The sequence below is a fragment of the Bos taurus genome, chromosome 5, assembly GCF_002263795.3.
Source record: "Bos taurus isolate L1 Dominette 01449 registration number 42190680 breed Hereford chromosome 5, ARS-UCD2.0, whole genome shotgun sequence".
Lineage (NCBI taxonomy): Eukaryota > Metazoa > Chordata > Mammalia > Artiodactyla > Bovidae > Bos > Bos taurus.
In genome coordinates, this window is record NC_037332.1 from 31399719 (window position 1) to 31422742 (window position 23024).

The 23024-nt window shown below is 38.4% G+C and overlaps 1 protein-coding gene and 1 pseudogene across 1 annotated transcript; both read right to left on the reverse strand.

Moving 5' to 3' along the window:
• Nucleotides 1–1626: 1626 nt before the first annotated feature.
• Nucleotides 1627–2550, reverse strand: OR8S10 (olfactory receptor family 8 subfamily S member 10). The gene has a single exon (NM_001389835.1). The coding sequence runs from the start codon at nt 2548–2550 to the stop codon at nt 1627–1629; it is 924 nt and encodes a 307-aa protein (NP_001376764.1).
• OR8S7P (olfactory receptor family 8 subfamily S member 7, pseudogene) lies at nt 17906–18829 on the reverse strand (annotated as a pseudogene).

The window sequence follows — 23024 nt, forward strand, 5'->3', positions numbered from 1 at the left end:
TGATCTCTTTGCAGTCTAAGGGACCCTCAAGAGTCTTCTCCAGCACCACCGTTTGAAAGCATCAATTCTTAGGTTCTCAGCCTCCTTTATAGTCCCATGTCATGTCTGTACATGACTAATGGAAAAACCATAACTGTAATTCCTCCAATTTGATGTTATATCATGAAGCATATATTTGAATATTATTTAATGTTAAATAAATAATAAGTAATATGAAAAGCATGTTTATAGGTTTATAACTGAGTCACTTTGCTGTATAGCAGAGATTGGCACAACATTGTAAATCAACTATACTTCAATAAAAAAGAGTCATTAGAATTTTTATTATTAAATATTTGAGGTCAAAATTGTTGAATTTTACTTTTATGCTTATTAAGAATCTATCAGGGTGAACATGAGATTATTCTCACTTGAACTTATTGATTTGAGGAATCAAAGCAATAAGAAGTTTACTTGGTCATGGGTTATTATTTATATTATTATTATTATTTCAGTATACTTTAAGATTCAGTGGATCATTTCATTTTGACTTGTCTAAATATTCATGAGACGGTGGTAATTTTTCATATTTTGAATCAGTTACTTTAGTTCTGAAAAGCATTAACAATTTTCCATATTATTTTAAAAGCATTCAAGTTTGCCAAAACTTACCTGAAAAACTATCAGTGCTTATTGTCCTTTTGTGCTTATTCTAATGTTTTTTGTTTTGTTTTACACATCAAATAGCTCAATTTTATTTTTTTGGTTATATTTTCTTAAAATGAAACAAAATCCTGCTTTCAGTTTATTTAGACAAATCTTAGCGTTACCTTATAATTTTTATTCTTAACATCAGTGTTGTACTCTTAGATTCTTTTTCTGTTTTCTTCAATATATTTACATAATTATGTCAAAATTGATCTTTTTGAATAGTGCCTCGATTTATTTATTGCTTCTATTTTTCTCTTTTCTAATATATTAATTTGTGCTTTTAGTCCCTTTATCCTCCTTTTCTTATGATAAGTTTAATTATCTTTCTAATGATTGCATTTAAGCATTCAGAAACTTACAATTTTTTTCTTATTAATGAATTCATGTAAGGATAGATTTTCTTTCTATTGATGGCTGCGTTGGCAATGTTTTTAACTTTAGTATATAGTGTTCTCATGTTCATGATAGTCTATGTAGACTGTTGACTTTTTTGTTAACAAAGGATTTTGCTTTTCAAGAGTTTTACTTCAAGAATTTATAAGTAGTTGGGATTTGAAAAGGTTAACTTCTGTTTAACAAATACCTCCTTTGTTTTTAGTTCTCTCTGCAGCTCTTTATAGTTAGATGCTGAAACTCCTGTGTCGTTGTATCTTTTTTTCTTAACCTCATTTTATTTTGTTTGTCTTATTTATCTACTTTGTGGACGATGGTTTTCACACTCTCTTTCAACCAACAGCATGGACTTTCCAAATAGGGAACCAAAATCAAGAGCCACTTCCTTGGACTAACAGGATTAGGTGTTTGGGTGAGCTCTGGAATCTTTCTTCAGAATTACTGACATCGTGTGATTAGAGGAGATGAGGGCAAAAGAGCAAAGGCAATGGAATACAATCTTCGTGATTTTGCTTACAGTTGTCTTTGTTCACTGCCTGAACATTATAGATATTTCCCCAATGTCCTTTTCACAGCTGCCTTCACCTCCTTGTTCTTTAGGCTGTAGATGAGGGGATTCAGCATGGGTGTGACTGCACTGTACTGTACGGAGAGGAGTAAATCCAAAGAGGAACCAGACGGAGGCATGAGATAACAAAGAAAACCCGAGCCAAAGAACAAGATCACTGCGATGAGGTGGGAGGAGCAGGTGGAGAAAGCCTTGCTTCTGCCTTTGGTGGAGCTGATGCTCAGGATGGTGGAGATAATACGGGCATAAGAGAAGAAGATTGGGATGAAGGTTCCAAGCCCATGCAATAGGCTGGAGCAGAGTAGGATATTGGTAACAATAGAGATATCAGAACAAGACAGGGGGAAAAGGGCAGGCAGCTCACAGGTGTAGTGGTGGATGGTTTGGGCCTCACAGAAATCCAGGCTAATAGCCAGGAGCACAATGACAAATGCATTGAGAGAGGCCAGGCCCCATGAGATCAACACCAGCCTCACACAGAACTGGTTGCTCATCACCTGGCCATAGTGCAGGGGGTGGCAGATTGCGGCATAGCGGTCATAGGCCATCACTGAGAGGAGACAGGCTTCAGTTCCTGAAGAGAAAAACACAAAGAAGACCTGAGTCAGGCAGCTCTCGACAGAGATGGTCTTCTTCTCAGACAGGAGGTCCTTCAGGAGCTTGGGCAGAGTGACACAAGAGAAGCAGAGGTCTAGGAATGATAGATTACTCAAGAAGAAGTACATGGGCGTGTGGAGGTGGGAGTCAGCCCTGATCACCAGCAGCATCGTCAGGTTCCCCATCACGGTCAGGAGGTAAATCACCAGGAAGAGCACAAAGAGCAGAGCCTGGATGTAGGGGTCGTCTGACAGCCCAGTGAGGATAAACTCGGTGATGGTGCTGCGGTTCCTCAAGGCCATTTGTGGAGGATGTTTCCTTGGAATAAAATAGAAATTGGGTGATATTGCCTATGATTGTCCCCATTCTCTACAGCATCATCTTCTCTTCTTAAACATCCCTCCCTGAGTTGTCTGAACTTGTGCTTACATATCTCAAAGCTGCCCTCACTTTTCTTGATAGATCACAAATTTAGGTCACAGTCTTCACATACTTTAGAGAGTTCTATGGAAAAAGGAAGAGAGTTCCAGAAAAACATCTATTTCTGCTATATTGACTATGCCAAAGCCTTTGACTGTGTGGATCACAATAAACTGTGGAAAATTCTGAAAGAGATGCGAATACCAGACCACCTGATCTGCCTCTTGAGAAACCTGTATGCAGGTCAGGAAGCAACAGTCAGAACTGGACATGGAACAACAGACTGCTTCCAAATAGGAAAAGGAGTACTTCAAGGCTGTATATTGTCACCCTGCTTATTTAACTTCTATGCAGAGTACATCATGAGAAACGCTGGGCTGGAAGAAGCCAAGCTAGAATCAAGATTGCCAGGAGAAATATCAATAACCTCAGATATGCAGATGATATCACCCCTATGGCAGAAAGTGAAGAGAAACTAAAAAGCCTCTTGATGAAGGTGAAAGAGGAGACTGAAAAAGTTGGTTTCAAGCTCAACATTCAGAAAACTAAGATCATGGCATCTGGTCCCATCACTTCATGGGAAATAGATGGGGAAACAGTGTCAGACTTTATTTTTTGGGGCTCCAAAATCACTGCAGATGGTGACTGCAGCCATGAAATTAAAAGACGCTTACTCCTTGGAAGGAAAGTTATGACCAACCTAGATAGCATATTGAAAAGCAGAGACATTACTTTGCCAACGAAGGTCCGTCTAGTCAAGGGTATTGTTTTTCCAGTGGTCATGTATGGATGTGAGAGTTGGACTGTGAAGAAAGCTGAGTGCTGAAGAATTGATGCTTTTGAACTGTGGTGTTGGAGAAGACTCTTGAGAGTCCCTTGGACTGCAAGGAGATCCAACCAGTCCATCCTAAAGGAGATCAGTTCTGGGTGTTCTTTGGAAGGACTGATGCTAAAGCTGAAACTCCAGTACTTTGGCCACCTCATGCAAAAGTTGACTCATTGGAAAAGACTCTGATGCTGGGAGGGATTGGGGGCAGGAGGAGAAGGGGACGACAGAGGATGAGATGGCTGGATGGCATCACCAACTTGATGGACATGAGTTTGGGTGAACTCCGGGAGTTGGTGATGGACAGGGAGGCCTGGCGTGCTGCGATTCATGGGGTCGCAAGAGTCGGACATGACTGAGCGACTGAACTGAACTGATTCGTATTCCACAGAGACTTACTGGAGAAATAATATTTCTGGTTCACTCTAACATTAATGTTATTCAATTTTCCTTACATGCTTTAAATTTCAGAAATTCTTAAATCCATTGTACAACATTTAAAAAAACCATTGTACAATATGTGTGAGGTAATTGTTCTAAACCTTTTCTCCTCTCTAATATTTTTGTTCAAAATAATCCAGGGCTTCTTACTTGTTAAACATCACATTAAATTTTAATAGATTTTTTAAAATACAAAGCATTTTCTCATGTCTTGTCTCTGTTTATGCTGAAAGAAATTCTATGAAGTATTTCAGACATGGACACTTATCTTCATTTTACCCCTTGGAAATACGATATAGAGACATTAACAACCAGTAGAAGAATCAGGAAATAACTTCCATAGTATTTCCCCTAATTCTCATCCCAATATCTAGGTCTGGTCCACAAGAATAAAGATCACTTTTCCTATCTTTAAACAAAATTTTTTTTTAATGTGGTAAAAGTCTTACTATAAAAACACTATTTTAATGATATTTAGCTGTACTAAATACCATATTTCAGTGGTATTAAATCCATTCACATTGTTGTGCAACTTTCACCATTATCCATCTCCAGAATTGTTCACTTTCCTAAACTGAAACTGTGTTCCCATTAAAAAATTAACTCCTCATTGTCCACCCTGCTTCCAGCCCCTGGCATCTACCAGTGTACTTTCTGACACTATGAATTTGACTGTTCTAGGTATTTTGTGGAATCAAATCCATTTCTCCTGTCTTGACATTCAGAGTTCTTCTTCCTCTGTCCTTAACCTATATTTTAGCCTTTTTGACCCCTTTTGATACTAGAAAGGTCTTATATTTCTCTCTTTGACTACATGGTTTTCTTTCAGACGTTCTACTTTTTTATTCCACTGATTCAGACTCTCATTCACCTTCCAGCCTTACCTCAAATCCTGCTATTTCTTCAAAGCAAATATAGTTAAAAACCTGATCATGTTAACAAAGTTCAAATTCATCTTACACGCATGTCTAGGTTACCTGTGTGCTTGGACAGGCAGGGCGCCGTTCACCTTTGTGTGACTTCAGCTAGTGGTGGTGATACAGAAACAGTTGGAGAATTTACTTTTGAGGAACCTGCTTGGATAAAATTGTGAATATTGTTCAAAGCAGATGTCTTCTTGGGATCTACTCAAGCAAAGTGAAATGATACATTTGTTCTATTCCTTTTAGGAACTTGGTTATTTCATGTATTTGTGAACAGGGCTATCCTGAAAATTGCTCCCGCTTTTCTACTTCCATGCACAAGATGGATCTGACCATGTAACTTGGGGAGTTCAGTGTCTCAACCAAGAAGAGTGTAGAATTTCTGAATAATATTTTTCTCTCATGTTCTAACTTATGCATTTTGTGTGGGTGAAGCGACTATTTGGATCATATGATATGGGGAATCACAGAAAAGGGCCTCACCCTTCCTCATTCTTCTAAATACGATCTCTAACTAAACTAAAAGAGAAGATGGTCAGCAAAATTAAAACACATAGAAATTTCTAGGAAGGAAAAATAGAGGGGGGATATCAAGATATTTTGGAAGATATTACCATACTCCTGGCTATTCCTGGAAAGCCAGTTCCTGTGTTCAGGTTTTCCCATTCAAGTAGACACATCGTAGGTAAAGTCTTCCTATAAGGGAATGTATGTCACAAGAATCTGACTCTCCACAGCAGATAGCTTTTTCTTCTTGCTATAAGTGAGAATTGGCTATTAGAATGGTTCAAGCTTTAAAAACACTGGGATTGCCACAAGATTAAGATTACCTCTTGACTCCCTTAACCTAGAGTGGTGTTATTCTGCAATACAGGCCACTGTGGAAGGACAAAACCAATTTCTCAAAAGAAGCTCATATTCTGAACAGGTATATAGTTCATTAGAACTTCCTCACATGGTCTCAGATCCAGTAACCTGCTATATCTTCATTTATTTCGTCTGAGATTCTGAATACTTCTGAAGAATACCACTGAAGGAAAAAATTCTCTAACAGACCCAATCAGAGTGCCATCTGTTCTTATACAGCCAAGAGCTGGGTTGGCACCCAGGGGAAGCTGGGTCAATGCCCTGTACTCTCTGAAGCTTACCCTGAAGCCAAATTCCAGACTCACTAATTGCATGTTTCCCTGTTAGCTAGAAAGGTAAGCTGTAAGAGACACAGGGGAGTATTTGAAATTTCCGAATTAAAGCAATTATTTAAAGTCTAAAAAAGAACACTATTAGGCTGATAGAGACTGGAGAGAAATGAATAAGAAAGGCATCTCCCCCCCTCCCAGCTTTATTGAGATATAATTGACATATAATATTGTGTAAGTTTAAAGTGTACAAAGTGATTGTTTGATACAAGTATATATTGTAATTTGTTTCACTGTGTGTTTTTTAAAAAAATCATTCCATGTAACTTAAACAGGTAACTAACTGTTTAGAACTTTAAAAACTTTAAAAAAATGTTATATTTTATATTGAAGTATAGTGATTAATAATGTGATAGTTTCAGGTGTATAGCAAAGTGATTCAGTTATATGTATACATGTATCTTTTTTTTTAACCACATCATGTTAGGTGACATATCCTTCACCTGTCATAATTACAATTTTTTGGTTGGTCTTATGGTGAGACTATTCAAGATTTATTCTCTTAGCACTTTTCAATATATGGTAGAGTGTTATTAAGTACAGTCACTATGCTGCATATTAGATTCCCAAAACTTATTCATCTTAGAGCTGGAAGTTTAGTTTTAGATTATTTCCATATCTTGGCTACTGTGAATAATGCTGCAATAAACATGAGAGTGCGTGTATTTTTGATATCTTATTTTCATTTCTTTTGGGTATATACCCAGAAGTGGAATTTCTGGATCATATGGTAATTATGTTTTTAATTTTTTGAGGTACCTCCATACTGTTTTCCATAATGGGTGAACCAATTTACATTCCCACCAATAGTGCACAAGTGTTCCCTTTTCTCCAACATTTATTATTTGTCATCTTTTAAATGATAACCGTTCTGATAAGCATGAGGGGATATCTCATTGTGGTTTTGATTTTCATTTCCTTGATGATTAATGATGTTGAACATCGGTCATTTGGATGTCTTCTTTGGGAAAAGTGTCTGTTCAAGTCCTTGGCCCACTTTAAAATTGATTTGTTTGATTTCTGTTATTGAGTTGTGTGAGTTATTTGTGTATTTTGAATGTTAACATCTTATCAAATATATGGTTTACAGGTATTTTTTCCTATTACTTTGGTTGCCTCCTTATTTTTTTTTTTTTTTTTTTTTGTTTCTTTGGCTGAGCAAATGTTTTAGTTTGATGTAGTTCCACTTATTGATATTTGCTAGTCGTTTGTGCTTTTGGTGTTATGTCAGCAAAATCATTGCCAAGACCAGTGTCAAGGAGCTTTTTTCTTATGTTCTCTTCTATGAGTTTTATGGTTTCAGGTTTTATAAATTTTATGATATTTATAAAGATTTTTTCAAATCTTTAATCCATTTTGAGTTTATTTTTTATGTATGGTGTAAGATCCAGTTTCATTCCTTTTCACGTGGCTGTCCAGTTTTCCCAATTGAAGAGACTATCCTTTTCATACTATATATTCTTGTCTTCTTTGTTGCAAATTGATAGACTTCATATGTGTGGGTTTATTTCTGTGCTCTCTATTTAGTGCCATTAATCTCTGTATTCTTGTTTTTATGCCAATATCATACTGTTTTGATTACTATTGCTTTGTAATATAGTTTATAATCAGGAATGTGATGCCTTTGGCTTTATTCTTCTTTCTCAAGATAGCTTTAGCTATGCAGGATCTTTTATGGTTCCATATAAATTTTAGCACTTTTTTCTTCTGTTTCTGTGAAAAATGCCATTGACATTGTAATAGAGGTTAAAATCAATATATAGATTGTGTTGGGTACTATGAACACTTCAACAATATTAATTTTTCATGATTATGGACTATCTTTCCATTCATTTTTGTCATTTTCTTTCATCAATGTCTTATAGCTTTCATTGTACAGTTTGTTTTCAGCCTCTTGGTTAAAGTTATTCTTAGGTGTTTTATTCTTTTTCATGTAATTGTAAATGGGATTGTTTTCTTAATTTCTTTTTCTGCTAGTTTATTATAAATGTACAGAGATGCTATACATTTTTTATATATTGATTTTGTGTCCTACAAGTTTATGGAATTCGTTTATGTGTCCTAACAGTTTTTTTTGTGGAGTTTTAGGGTTTTCTATATAAAATATCATGTCATCTACAGATAGAGGTAGTTTTGTTTCTTTTGTTCAATTTGGATAACCTTTCTTTATTTATATATCTAGTTAGTATTTAGCAAAATTTATTTGTTGTTGCCTGGTTGCTTTGGCTAGGAGTTTCAACACTATTTTGAATAAAATTGGTGAGAGTGAGTATTCTTGCCTTGTTCCTGAATTTAGAGGAAAACTTTCAGTTTTTCACCATTAAGTATGATGTCAGCTGTGGCTCGCCATATATGGCCTTTTTATGTTGAGGCATTTTCCATGTATACCTACTTTGCTGAGAGTTTCTTTTTTAATCATGAGTGGATGTTAAATTCTATCAAATGATTTTTATGCATCTATGAAATGATCATATGATTTTTGTTCTTCAATTTGTTAGTGTGGTGGTATATTACATTGATTGATTTGTGGATGTTGAATTATCCTTGCATCTCTGGAATAAATCCCACTTGATTATGGTGTGGGCTTCCCTGGTAGCTCAGCTGGTAAAGAATCTGGCTACGATGTGGGAGACCTGGCTACCTTCCATAGTGAGAAGATCCCCTGGAGAAGGGAAAGGCTACCATCTCCAGTGTTCTGACCTGGAGAATTCCATGGACTATATAGCCTATGGGGTTCGCAAGATTCAGACATGGCTGAGTGATTTTCACTTACCACTTTCCATATAATATTAGAATTAGCTTGCTGAGTTTTGTAAAAATTATTGGTGAGATTTCTTGTGGAATTAAGTTAAATCTATTGTTCAACCCGGAGAGGACTGACATTTTCACTTTATTGAAAGTTCTAACTTAAATATAAAGCTGGCTGAGGTTTAGTCTCAGCTCTCCAACTCTAAAAAAGCTTTTTAGATTCTTATGTCTTCTTGAGTCACTTTTGGGTAATTGCATTTTAATGGGAGTTTAGTTATCTAAGTTTTCAAATTTATTGACATGTCATTTATATTATCCTCTCAATATGTTTGATATTTATAGTAGGTTATTTAAGTATACTGTTTAATTCTTAAGATTGTTTCTTTGGTGCTTCTCTCTTTTTTCTTGAGTAAACTTGACAGAAGTTTATCTACTTTATGTTTCCAAAGAACAAATCTTGTTTTTTATTTTATTGAGAAGTAATTGACATAACATTATATTAATTTCAGATGTACAGCAGTGATCTGATATTTGTATATATTGCAAAATTATCACCATGGTAAATATAGTTAATATCCATCACCACACATAGAGCTACAATTTTTCTTGTGATAAGAACTTTTAAGATCTACTGTCTTTGACTTTCAAGTAAACAATATAGTATTATTAACAATAGTTACCATGCTGTACATTACATCCCCAGGACTTATTTATTTTATAACTGGAAGTTTCTACCTTTTGACCCTCAAGTCTTCACCTACTTCACCCACCCCTTACCTCCTTATCTCTGGTAACCACCAGTCTGTTCTCTGTGTCTATGAGTGTGTTGTTTATTTTTTAATTTGACATATAACATATAAATTTAAGGTATAGAACATGTTAATTTGGTGTATTTATTATAATAGTGTTGTCATTTTAATGATTATTAGCACTTCTATTATGTTACATAAATATTCGATTTCTATTTTAGTGGTCAGTAAATGGCAACCCACTCAAGTGTTCTTGCCTGGAGAATCCCAGGGACGAGGGAGCCTGATGGGCTGCCATCTATGGGGTTGCACAGAGTCGGACATGACTGAAGTGACTCAGCAGCAGCATAATTAGTTCTAGTCTCTTGCTGCTGCTGCTGCTGCTGCTGCTGTTAAGTCGCTTCAGTCACGTCCGACTCTGTGTGACCCCATAGATGGCAGCCCACCAGGCTTCCCCGTCCCTGAGATTCTCCAGGCAAGAACACTGCAGTGGGTTGCCATTTCCTCCTCCAATGCATGGAAGTGAAAAGTGAAAGTGAAGTTGCTTCCTTAGCGACCTCATGGACTGCAGCCTACCAGGCTCCTCTGTCCATGGGATTTTCCAGGCAAGAGTACTGGAGTGGGGTGCCATTGCCTTCTCCCTCTAGTCTCTTAGGAGGTGTAATGATTATAATACAATGTTGTTGTTCATATTCACTCTACTATGCTTTAGATCTCTTGGATTTATTTACTACTATTTGAAAGTTTGTACCCTTAAACAATATTTGTCCTATCACCCCACCCCCCATTTCTTGTAATCATCATTTTACTCTCTGATTTTAAGAGTTTGGCTTTTATAGATTTCATATAAAAGTGACATCACACGGTATTTGTTATTCTCTGTTTGACTTATCTCACTTAGCATAAGGTGCTCAAAATCCATCCTTATTTTTGAAAATGGCAGGCAGGTTGTCCTTTTTCTTGTGGATGAATAATATTCCATTTTATACATACACACAGATACACACACACATATAACATCTTCTTTATCCATTTATCTGTTGATAGACCCTTAGATTATTTCCATTTCTTGGCTATTCTTAATAATGCTGCAGTAAACATAGGATTGTATAAATCTCTTCATATTCTACTTTCATTTCCTTTAAGCTTATACCCAGAAATGATATTGCTGAATCAAATGGTAGTTCTATTTTTGGCTTTTTGAGGAGCTTTCATATTGTTTTCCACAACATAAATACCCATTTGATAATCTCTACCATTAATGGCATCAGGCACCCTTTGCAAGACTTAGTAAGAGAGGAGACCTATGATACAACTGTTAGTTATCACTGCTCCTTCCTTGGTTATATAAAAAATTGAGGGCTTAAACCAATGGGAAGGGGTTTTTGGGCCATATTGAGAATTTAGTGTTCATGGTGGGACAACATTTCCTTTTCTTTTTGTGGGGAAGGAAGGGTTACTTTCTTTTTGTAGAATCCAAAATGAATGGGGTCCTAAGAGCAGCACTTACAATAAACAGAGGATGGATGTCTGCAAGCAGAAGAGGCAGATATTATTTCTTTGCTGGACTTCTGCTTTAGCAGTAGACTTTCTGATCTTTCTCCTATGCCTCTCAGGACCAGAAAGAGAAGAACTGGAAAAGCTGACAGGGTGGAAGATGGGATGGTAGAAAAACAGCAGGCTGTTTAATTCCTATTTGGTATGGCAAGGGTATGTGAATTTCTGGGGAGAAGTCAATTGGTCATCTTGGTAGAGACCTGGTTTGGACACACCCAGGTGGCACTAGTGGTAAGGAACCTGCCTGTCAATGCAGGAGACATAAGAGATGCAGGTTGGGCAGATTTCCTGGAGGAGAAAATGGCAACCCACTCCAGTGTTCTTGCCAGAGAATCCCTGTAGCTGGCAGGCTACACAGTCCATAGAGTTGCAAAGAGTTAGACATGACTCAAGTGACTTAGCACCCATTTGTCACATGCAAGGAGGTTGTTAGGTTTCTCTGCAACTAGAGCAGAGAGGGTGCTGCTGGGATTGGAGAAGAGGCGGGATATAAGAGTGTGAATGGGAGTCAAGCCTCCTAGGTCAGGGAACTGTGCAGTGAGAAGAATCAGCAAGATCTTCTGAAGAATTCCCACATGCCTCCTCCAGAGTCAATGCCTTATGACTGCTATCCTAAGGTCATTGTTTGGGTTTGGGTTGCTCATTGCCAATGAGTAAACAAGTGATGATCAACAGTGAGAAAATAACAACAGGGCTAATTATAAAAGTCACTGCTTTCCCCCCCCTCTATTTATTTATTTATTTATTTTTGTCTCTAAAACTGGAGGAAATGTGTCTTAAAGGGGTGATAGAGGGGATGTCTCTGGGTCATATTAGGTCTCTTAAAATAGTGAGATCTCAGCTCACACATACATTTGGAGAAAGAGTTGTTGTTCAGTCACTCAGTCATGTCCAACTCTTTTCAACCCCATGAATGGCAGCATGCCAGGTTTCCCTGTCCTTCACCATCTCCCGGAGTTTGCTCATGTCCATTGGGTTGGTGATGCCATCCAACCATCTTGTCCACTGTTGTCCTCATCTCCTCTCATGCCTTCAGTCTTTCCCAGCATCAGGGTCTTTTCCAGTGAGTTGGCTCTTCCCAGCAGGTGGCCAAAGTATTGAAGCTTCAGCTTCAGCATCAGTCCTTCCAATGAGTATTCAGGGTTAATTTCCTTTAGGATTGACTCGTTTGATCTCCTTGTAGTCCAAAGGACTCTCAAGAACCTCCTCCAACACCACAGTTCAAAGACATCAGTTTTTCAATGCTCAATCTTCTTTATGGTCCAGCTCTCACATCCATACATGACTACTGGAAAAACCATAGCTTGACTATGCAGAACTTTGTTGGCAAAGTACTGTCTAGGTTTGTCATAGCTTTTCTTCCAAGGAGCAAGTGTCTTTTAATATCATGGCTGCAGTCACCATCCACAGTGATTTTGGAGCCCAAGAAAATAATGTCTTTCACTGATTCCATTGCTTCCCCATCTGTTTGCCATGAAGTGATGGGACCAGATGCCATGAAATATTTTTTTGAATGTTGAGTTTTAAGCCATTTTTGTTCACTTTTCTCTTTCACCTTCATCAAGAGGCTCGTTAGTTCTTCTTCACTTTCTGCCGTAAGGGTGGTATCATCTGCATATTTGAGGTTATTGATATTTCTTCCAGCAATCTTGATTCCACCTTGTGCTTCATCCAGCCTGGCATGTCACATCATGTACTCTGCATATAAGTTAAATAAGCAGGGTGACAATATACAGCCTTGGTGTACTCCTTTCCCAATTTGGAACCAGTCCATTGTTCCATGTCTAGTTATAACTGCATACAGGTTTCTCAGCAGGCAGGTCAGGTGGTCTGGTATTCCAATCTTTTGAAGAAATTTCCACAATTTGTTGTTATCCACACAGTCAAAGGCTTTGGCGTAGTCAGTGAAGAAGAAGTAGATGTTTCTTTGGAATTCTCTTGCTTTTTCTATAATCCAATGGATGTTGGAAAACTGATCTCTGGTTCCTCTGTCTTTTCTAAATACAGCTTGTACATCTGGAAGTTCTCAGTTTGCTTGGTTCATGTTCTGTTGAAACCTAGCTTGAAGGATTTTGAGTATTACCTTGGTACAATGTGAAATGAGTGCAATTGTGTGGTAGTTTGAACATTCTTTGGCATTGCCCTTCTTTGGGATTGGAATGAAAATTAACCTTTTCCAGTCCTGTGGCCGCTGCTGAGTTTTCTAAATTTACTGACGTATTGAGTACAGCAGTTTCACAGGATCATCATTTAGGATTTGAAATAGCTCAGCTGGAATTCCATCACCTTTACTAGCTTTGTTTGTAGTAATGCTTCCTAAGGCCCACTTAACTTCACACTCTAGCATGTCTGGCTCTAAGTGAGTGACCTCACTATCATACTTATCCCTGTCATTAAGACCTTTTTTGTACAGTTCTTTTGTGTGTTCTTGCTACCTCTTCTTAATATCTTCTGCTTCTGTTAGGTCCTTGCTATTTCTGTCTTTTATTGTGCCCTTCCTTGCATGAAATGTTCCCTTGGTATCTCTAATTTTCTTGAAGAAATCTAGTCTTTCCCATTCTACCATTCTATTGTTTTCCTCTATTTCTTTGCATTGTTCACTTAAGAAGGCTTTCTTATCTCTCCTTGCTATTCTTTGGAACTCTGCATTCAAATGGGTATATCTTTCCCTTTCTCATTTACCTTTCACTTCTATTCTTTCCTTGGCTAATGTAAGGCCTCCTCATTTTGCCTTTTTGCATTTCTTTTTCTATGGGACGATATTGGTCACTGCCTCCTGTACAGTGTTACAAACCTCTGTCTATAGTTCTTCAGGCTGTCTGTTTACCAGATCTGATCCCTTGAATCTATTTGTCACCTCTGCTGTATAATCATAAGGGATTTGATTTAGATCATACCCGAATGGCCCAGTGGTTTCCCCTACTTTCTTCAGTTTAAGCCTGAATTTTGCAATAAGGAGTTCATGATCCTAGCCATAGTCAGCTCCTGGTCTTGTTTTTGCTCACTAAATAGAACTTCTCCATCTTTGGCTGCAAAGAATATAATCAGTTAATTTCAGTTAATTTCTGGTGATGTCCTTATGTACAGCTGTCTCTTGTGTTGTTGGAATAGGGTGTTTGCTATGACCAGTGTGTTCTCTTCATAAAACTCTCTTAGCTTTTGCCCTGCTTCATTTTGTACTCTAAAGCCAGACTTGCCTATTACTCCAGCTATCTCTTGAATTCCTATTTTTGCATCCCAATCCCCTACAATGCAAAGGACATCTTTTTTTTTTTTTTTTTTTGATTAGTTCTAGAAGGTCTTGTAAGTCTTCACAGAACCATTCAACTTCAGCTTCTTTAGCATTACTGGCTGGGGCATAGACTTGGATGACCGTGATGCTTTCTTATTACAACTTCAAAAAATTAGAAATAACAGATGTGTTGTTACTTAGTACATGATTCAGTAAACATGTTTCACTTGTGGAAAAATAAAGTTAAGTGGAACTTTAAAGTGTTTTAATCTATTAACCATGTCCATGACTATAATAATTCTCATTATCGCTATACAGAAAATAGCACTGGATGATTGCAAGTTATCATGACTTTAAAACGCAATGTATTTCGAGTAAAATCATAAGTAGCATGTAAAAATGGTCAGGAAATACAAAGTTGCTGCGTCATATAACACGTATTTTATATTTCATAAATTCTTGCTAAAATAATGAGAAGGAAGACTAAAAACCCTTGCGTTCTCCAAGTGGACAAACTAGAGAAAACCAGTGCTTTAAAGAAGGTGAGATGCTGGAGAGGCTAAATTTTCTTGTGTTATCTTGAATGTGCAACATTCCCCCTCAAATTCCAACTTTCATGTAATAGAAAAGCAGAGTTCTTGGCATCACCCAAGTCACTCACATGACAGTCACTCTGGGCAGAACATAGCACTTTTTTTATCTGCAAGGCTTCCCATTCAAAGCTCCAACCCCTCCATAAGCCCTAAGTTGATAACTTTTCTTTCCCTGAAATTCAACACTTTTGGTGAAATCTTATGTTTTTCATTGCCTTTCTATTCATTTAATTCCAAAAAATAATTCAGTACACATACAAATTTACTAGTCACTAGTGAAGTCGCTCAGTCGTGTCTGATTCTTTGCGACCCCATGGACTGTAGCCTACCAAGCTCCTCTGTCCATGGGATTTTCCAGGCAATAGTACCGGAGTGGATTACCATTTCCTTCCCCAGGGGATCTTCCCGACCCAGGGATCAAGCCCGGGTCTCCCGCATTGTAGACAGATGCTTTACCATCTGAGCCAACTTTACTCAGTATCAATGAAATGATAGAGAAATAAATTATGATTAAGCACAACTTTTGGCCAAGATAACTATGTTTCCATTGATATGCCTTTGAGCAGTATTGAATCTGAACTGTCTTCTCCCATCCTGACCCCACCCTCAAAGTATCTTCATGCGTCTTTCTTATGCTTTTCTGTGGCATCTTTGAGCATCTAAAACAGAGGACCGCTAGGAAGCTTTTAGTGTTAACTCACCAGATATCCTGAAGCCTATAGTTCTTTCTTAATTTATCATCTCCCATTAAAAATTTTTATTTCTTATTTTTTACTTAAAAATTGCTTTATTGAAGTACAGTTGCTTTACAATGTTGTGTTAGTTTCTACTGTACTCCAAAGTGAATCAGCTATACTATACATATACACATATCCTTTCTTTTTTGGATTTCCTTCCCATTAGGTCATCATAGAGCATTGAGTAGAGTTTCCTGTGCTGTACAATGTGTTCTCATTACCTATTTTATACATAGCATGTTCGTGACATTGTACGAGAGGCAGGGATCAAGACCATCCCCAAGGAAAAGAAATGCAAAAAGGCAAAATGATTGTCTGAGGAGGCCTTACAAATATCTGTGAAAAGAAGAAAGTAAAAGGCAAAGGAGAAAAGAAAAGATATACCCCTTTGAATGCAGAGTTCTGAAGAATAGCGAGGAGAGATAAGAAAGCCTTTCTCAGCGATCAATGCAAAGAAATAGATGCAAACAATGGAATGGGAAAGACTAGAGATCTCTTCAAGATAATTAGAGATACCAAGGGAACATTTCATGCAAAGATGAGCTCAATAAAGGACAGAAATGGTATGGACCTAACAGAAGCAGAGGATATTAAGAAGAGGTGGCAAGAATACACAAAAGAACTATACAAAAAAGATCTTCATGACCCAGATAATCATGATGGTGTGATCACTCACCTAGAGCCAGACATCCTGGAAGTAAAGTGAAGTAAAATGTGCCTTAGGAAGCATCACTATGAACAAAGCTAGTGGAGGTGATGAAATTTCGGTTGAGCTATTTCAAATCCTGGAAGATGATGCTGTGAAAGTGCTACACTCAATATGCCAACAAATTTGGAAAACTCAGCAGAGGCTACAAGACTGGAAAAGGTCAGTTTTCATTCCAGTCTCAAAGAAAGGCAATGCCAAAGAATGCTCAAACCACCACACAATTGCACTCATTTCACATGCTAGTAAATTAATGCTAAAAATTCTCCAAGTCAGGCTTCAACAGTATGTGAACCATGAACTTTCAGATGTTCAAGCTGGATTTAGAAAAGGCAGAAGAACCAGAGATCAAATTGCCAACACTGAATTGGATCATCAAAAAAGCAAGAAAGTTCCAGAAAAACATCTGCTTTATTGACTATGCCAAAGCCTTTGACTGTGTGGATCACAACAAACTGTGGAAAATTCTTCAAGAGATGGGAATACCAGACCACCTGACGTGTCTCCTGAGAAATCTGTATGCAGGTCAGGAAGCAACAGTTAGAACTGGACATGGAACAACAGGCTGGTTCCAAATAGGGAAAGGAGCACATCAAGGCTGTATATTGTCACCCTGCTTCTTTTACTTATATGCAGAGTACCTCATGAGAAAAGCTGGGCTGGATGAAGCACAAGCTGGAATCAAGATTGTGGGAGAAATATCAATAATCTCATATATGCAGATGATACCACCCTTATGGCAGAAAATGAAGAAGAACTAAAGAGCCTCTTGATGAAAGTGAAAGAGGAGAGTGAAAAGGCTGGCTTAAAACTCAACATTCAGAAAGCTAAGATCATGACATCTGGTTCCATCACTTCATGGCAAATAGTTGGAGAAACAGTGGAAACAGTGACAGACTTTATTTTGGGGGCTCCAAAATCACTGCAGATGGTGACTGCAACTGTGAAACTAAAAGACGCTTGTTCCTTAGAAGAAAAGCTATGATCAATCTAGACAGCATATTAAAAAGCAGAGATATTACTTTGCCAACAAAGGTCCATCTAGTCAAGGCTATGGTTTTTCCAGTTGTCATATATGGATGTGAGAGTTGGACTATAAAGAAAGCTGAGGGCCAAAGAATTAATGCTTTTGAACTGTGGTGTTGGAGAAGACTCTTGAGAGTCCCTTGGATTGTGAGGAGATCCAACCAGTCCATCCTAAAGGAAATCAGTCCTGAATATTCATTGGAAGGACTGATGCTGAAGCTGAAACTCCAATACTTAGGCCACCTGATGTGAAGAACTGACTGTTTTAAAAGACCTTGATGCTGTTAAAGATTGAGGGCAGGAGGAGAAATGGATGACAGAGGTTGAGATGCTTGGATGGCATCACCAACTCAAAGAGGTGGACATGACTGGGTGACTGAACAACAATAGTTTGGTATTTGTTTTTCTCTTTTTAACTTATTTCACTCTGTATGACAGTCTCTAGGTCCATCCACATCTCTACAAATGACCCTGATTTGTCTTCACTTTACAGCTTGCTACCTCTACCATTGCAAACATTTCCCCAGGGTTCTTCTCAGAGCTGTCTTTACTTCTTTGTTTTTAAGGCTATAGATGAGGGGATTCGCTAGCGGAGTAACTACACCATACTGAATGGAGAAGATCAGCTCCAGAGGTGAACCTGAGGTTGGCATGAGATAACGGAGGAAAGCTGAGACATAGAAGAAGCTCACTGCAGTGAGGTGGGAGGAGCAGGTGGAGAAGGCTTTGCTCCTGCCTGTGGTGGAGCTGATGCTCAGGATGGTGGAAACAATGCGTGTGTAGGAGAATAAGATCAGGAAGAAGGTACCAAAGCCATGTAGCAGTGTGGAGCCTGTCAGGACAGTGACATTGGTGGAAATATCAGAGCAGGACAAAGGGAAGAGAGAGGGCAGTTCACAGGTATAGTGGGGGATGGTTCTCACAGAAGTTCAAGTTCATAGCCAGAGGAATGTTGAAAACTGCATCCAGAAAACCCAGGCCCCATGAAGCCCATACCAGCCTCACACAGAGCTGGCTGCTCATCACCTGACTATAGAGCAGAGGGTAGCAGATGGCAGCATAGCGATCATAGGCCATCACTGAGAGCAAGAAGATTTCTGTCCCTCCAATGTCAAACACAAAGAAGGCTTGAGTCAGGCAGCCCTCCTTTGAAATAGTTTTCTTTTTAGACAGGAGGTTCTCCAGGAGCTTGGGAACTGTGACTGAAGAGAAGCAAAGATCCAGGAAAGAAAGGTGACTCAGAAAGAAGTACATAGGTGTGTGGAGATAGAATCAGCTCTGATCACCAGCAGCAGAATCAGGTTCCCCATGATGGTTAGGAAGTAAATCCCCATGAAAAGCACAAAGAGCAGTATCTGGACTTTGGGATCAGCAGACAGCCCAAGGAGGATGAACTCAGTGATGGTGCTGTGGTTCCTCAAGGCCATTTAGAAAGGGTTTTTCCTAGAAAAAAATATAGCAATGTACCTGAAACTTCTCTTTACTACACCCAACTATGGAGAAAGGCATCCACTTTTATGAACTTACTCTATACTAAATAGGAGTGTGACTCCTATTTAGATTTCACGTATGTCCTTACCAAATGTCTATAAGTTTGCTTCCCCTTCTAGTGTTCTGTTTCAAACAATTATTTTTCCATAGGTTACATTCTGTTTTAAAGACACGGAAGAAATTTGCTAATTTGTGCAGACCCTGAATTTGTTCTGTCTCCTTCAACTGGGCACTGCTTTATCAGCAATGCTCTGTGCATGTTTTGTAAATCATGGCAGAGTTGCTGGGAAGCTGTTTCAGCATTTGTATTCTCTCCCCTCTTTTCCAATCTTCCACTCCAAAACTCTTTTAGAATCCATAACTTCCTAATAATATCATTTTATCTTTCTTTGGCTTTTTATTATTGACACTATGCATTAACACCTATTGTCAATTTGACTCTCTGGGACAAGATTAAAAGATGACAGAGTGTGACTCTGTGTGCATGTATGTGAGTGTGTGTGTGTATCTGAATTTTGGATATGTGAAGAAAGGATAAGGAGGATATTGCTGAGTACCTTCTGTGAATTAGAAATTTGACTATCATAAATTATATAACTCGTCCAAGTCCCCAGTCTGTATACCTCAATTCTATAAAACCTCAAGACACTGGGTAATTTTTTTGGTATGGTCATGATTTATTTTTATTTGCTAATTTATGGGATAGAAAACCCATATTTCTTTTATTCTTTACATTTATATTTTAAAATTTTGAATTAGAGGATAATTGTTTTACAATATCGTGTTGGTTTCAGCTGTACAACATCGCAGAACAGTCATAACTATATATTTCCTCTCCCTCTCGAGCCTTCCTCTCCTACCCCATCATCACAGAACACTGAGCTGAGCTCCCTGTGTTATACAGCAGCTTCCCACTAGCTGTCTATTTTATATATGGTTGTGTATATATATTAATGCTACTCTCTCAGTTTGTCCCACCCTCTCCTTCCCTCACTGTGTCCACAAGTCTGTTCCCTATGTCTGGAGACATCAGGTCTTTCTACCATGCAGCGACTTTCACTTAAGGCTTGGCTTTCATTTGGTGATCATTTTGCAATATATACAAGTATCAAATCATTATGTTGTATACTTGAATGTAACAAAAGGTTATGTGTTGTATTTCAATTCAAATTGTCATTTTCCCCTTTAATTTCATAAAACATTCTGGGTAGATTATTATAACCTAATTTTTCTAATGTAGAATGAGAAGTATGTGAATATCTTGTCTTACCAGAGTGAATAAGTGACTACACCAGGATTTAACCTGTGTCTTCATTATTGTTCTCATCTGGCACTTCTGCCTTCCATTTTCTTATGTTTTTCTTGAATATGCTGATTCTCCTCATGTGGCGGCCAGTGAGGTGCTCCAGTTGGGAGAAAGAACTCAACATGCAGCTGAAAATGATGAGCTTGCTGACAGCTTCCAGTTGATGCTTTGAAAATAACTGCAGCTTTAGTGGAGGCCAAACTTCCCAGGCAATGACCGAGCATACCTTAGATACCACATTTTGACCATTTTTGCCTTGTCTGAGGGTCAGTCATTGCCCCAGAGCTCCCAACCCATCCAAGGGTTGGATAATCCTTGTCAGGTCTGTAGTGTAGTCTGAAACCCTCCCTAGACGATTCTGCTTTCCTTCCCTCTTTCCTGTTAGCAGTGTTATGTCTGGTCTGAAGGCTTTTCCAGCCCAATTCTATGTCCTTGCTCTTTGTGTTTCACAGGTTCCTCTCCCTCTCCCCCAGTCTCATGTAATGCTACTACTACCAAAGTATCTGTTCTGGGAGGACCTCAACAGATATACTTCCACTCTGTGCTAATTCATTAGCTCACCCACCGTAAGCAACTCCCTTTATTTTATGCCTTTGCTGAATCACTGTCTTCTTTTGGCAGTTAGTGGTTAGAATGTATATGGCACATTTCTTTATTTTTCCTTCCCAAACAATAATACTACAGTTCCTTGAAGAGAGTGATTATGCTCTATATTACTTTGTATCTCCATGCCATAACTCTTGGTCCAGTGAAAAGCACATATGGTTGGTCTTCCACAGCAAATATGTTGAATAAAAAATGAAGTGAATTGGATAGACTGTTTAGCTAATTTCTTTGGGAAAGATTGCAGAATCATAAGCTTGATAAGGATTCAGCACTAAGAAGACAACAAAGTGGGAAGCAAAGAATGGCATGCTGCTGCTGCTGCTGCTAAGTCACTTCAGTCATGTCCGACTCTGTGCGACTCCATAGACGGCAGCCCAACAGGCTTCCCCGTCCCTGGGATTCTCCAGGCAAGAATACTGGAGTGGGTTGCCATTTCCTTCTCCAATGCTTGAAAGTGAAAAGTGAAAGTGAAGTCGCTCAATCGTGTCTGACTCCTAGCGACCTCATGGACTGCAGCCCACCAGGCTCCTCCATCCATGGGACTTTCCAGGCAAGAGTACTGGAGTGGGGTGCCATTGCCCTCTCCAAGAATGGCATATGTGTATGTATATGTTTTGTGTATGTATATGTTTGCATGTGTGTGTACAGATTGTCTCAGTTTTGTGTAACCAGTGGTGTACTTAACATATCTGATGCCTACTGGCCTATTTCAGACCATACTGGAAAGGCTGTTAAAGCCTATAACATTCACTTGGTCATTAATTTTTTCCTGAACATTAATTTATTCAGTTTATTTATTCATTCTTTCTTAAATCCTTATGACTATGAGTCATAGCAGAACTTAGATCCAGATTGTATCTGTCTGTCTAGTAGCTGAATTTGCAGTTCAAAATGACCCAAATTAACTGATTCAGTGAACAATGAGAGCAACTTGCTGAAAAAAAATATATTTTAATGAGTCTCTCTCATCTGTGAGTTTAAATCCTGTCAAAGTGAGTACTTCCTCTACTGTCTTCACTAGCAAAATAACAGTCACAACAAATGACAATCATTTCTATCATTATCTTCTAGAATTTGAAAATTTCTCCAAGTGTTTGGAATTTTCTGGATGAATTAAGTGGATAATTGCTTGTATCATTCCAGACTGACTTTTTAAATTACAGCTGACCACAGTGTTCATTTGTGTTTCTAACTCTACACCAAAGAACATGCCAGATTCTGCAGAAGATATCAGGGAATTGTTATCTGAGGGTCCAAATCTGAAAAACTTTGGTCCTGGAAGGTGGGCCTATGTGATGCCCAATAGGGCAGGAGGCCAGCTGGGTGGTGTGATTCTATTTGTTTATGAAACAGTCCTGACACAGACCTTTTTATGGATGAGACACAGAAAACTTACAAAACGTTCTTAAGGTCATAGAGGTGTAAGACATAGAGTTGCAATTTGGGCTCAGGAACTTGACATGTGTCCAGCTTTGCCATATTCTTTGTAAGGAAATAGCTGTCTAGGCCATTCTTTGGAGAAGGAGGTCTGTAACATATAACATGGGGTACCTAAAGTCTTGTTGCCCTTACACGTATTTAAGTTTTTTAAATGTTGGTTAATTGCATAAATACTGGGATTGATGGAATATTGAAAATGATATGGAGAGAGGCTCAATATTTCCTCTATTCACTGAATGTGGAAGTATTCTTCATGACCAAATGCAGATGGGGTGGAGTAGGAATTGAATACTCAGTGAAAAGTGGCAGAAAGACCATTGGTGTCTAGACAGGCACCTGGACAGGGGAATGATGAAAGTTGGAGGAAACTTGGAACTTTTTGAATTCAGATATTTTCCCTCAAACCTGTTTAGACTTCTACCCCTCTCTATCTGTGTGCTTCACATCATCAGTATTTGTTGGGGTCAAGGGGAATTATTAATAGGAAAAAACTGAACTTTTTGTAGTATGTGTGGTGTGACATCCTATAAGAGGAGGGTTTCATCTGAGTTACCATTATCTGCTGTTTAGTATGTTCTTTGGTGTACTCTGATCTGCTCTGGTGTACTCTCGACCATCAGCTATCTACTCTGGGTGGGTATACTTTCCCCATCCACCTTGACCGTTACACTTCCACCTGCTGGGCCCAGGTTTCATTGCACTGCTGGAGCCCAGGCCAGTGTGGAGCTTGAACCCAAGATGTAAGATGTGCCTGATCCCAAAGTCAGCATAACTAACTG

Excerpts from the sequence above, each read along its gene's own strand:
- OR8S10 (NM_001389835.1), bottom strand. The coding sequence starts at position 2,550 with ATGGCCTTGAGGAACCGCAGCACCATCACCGAGTTTATCCTCACTGGG.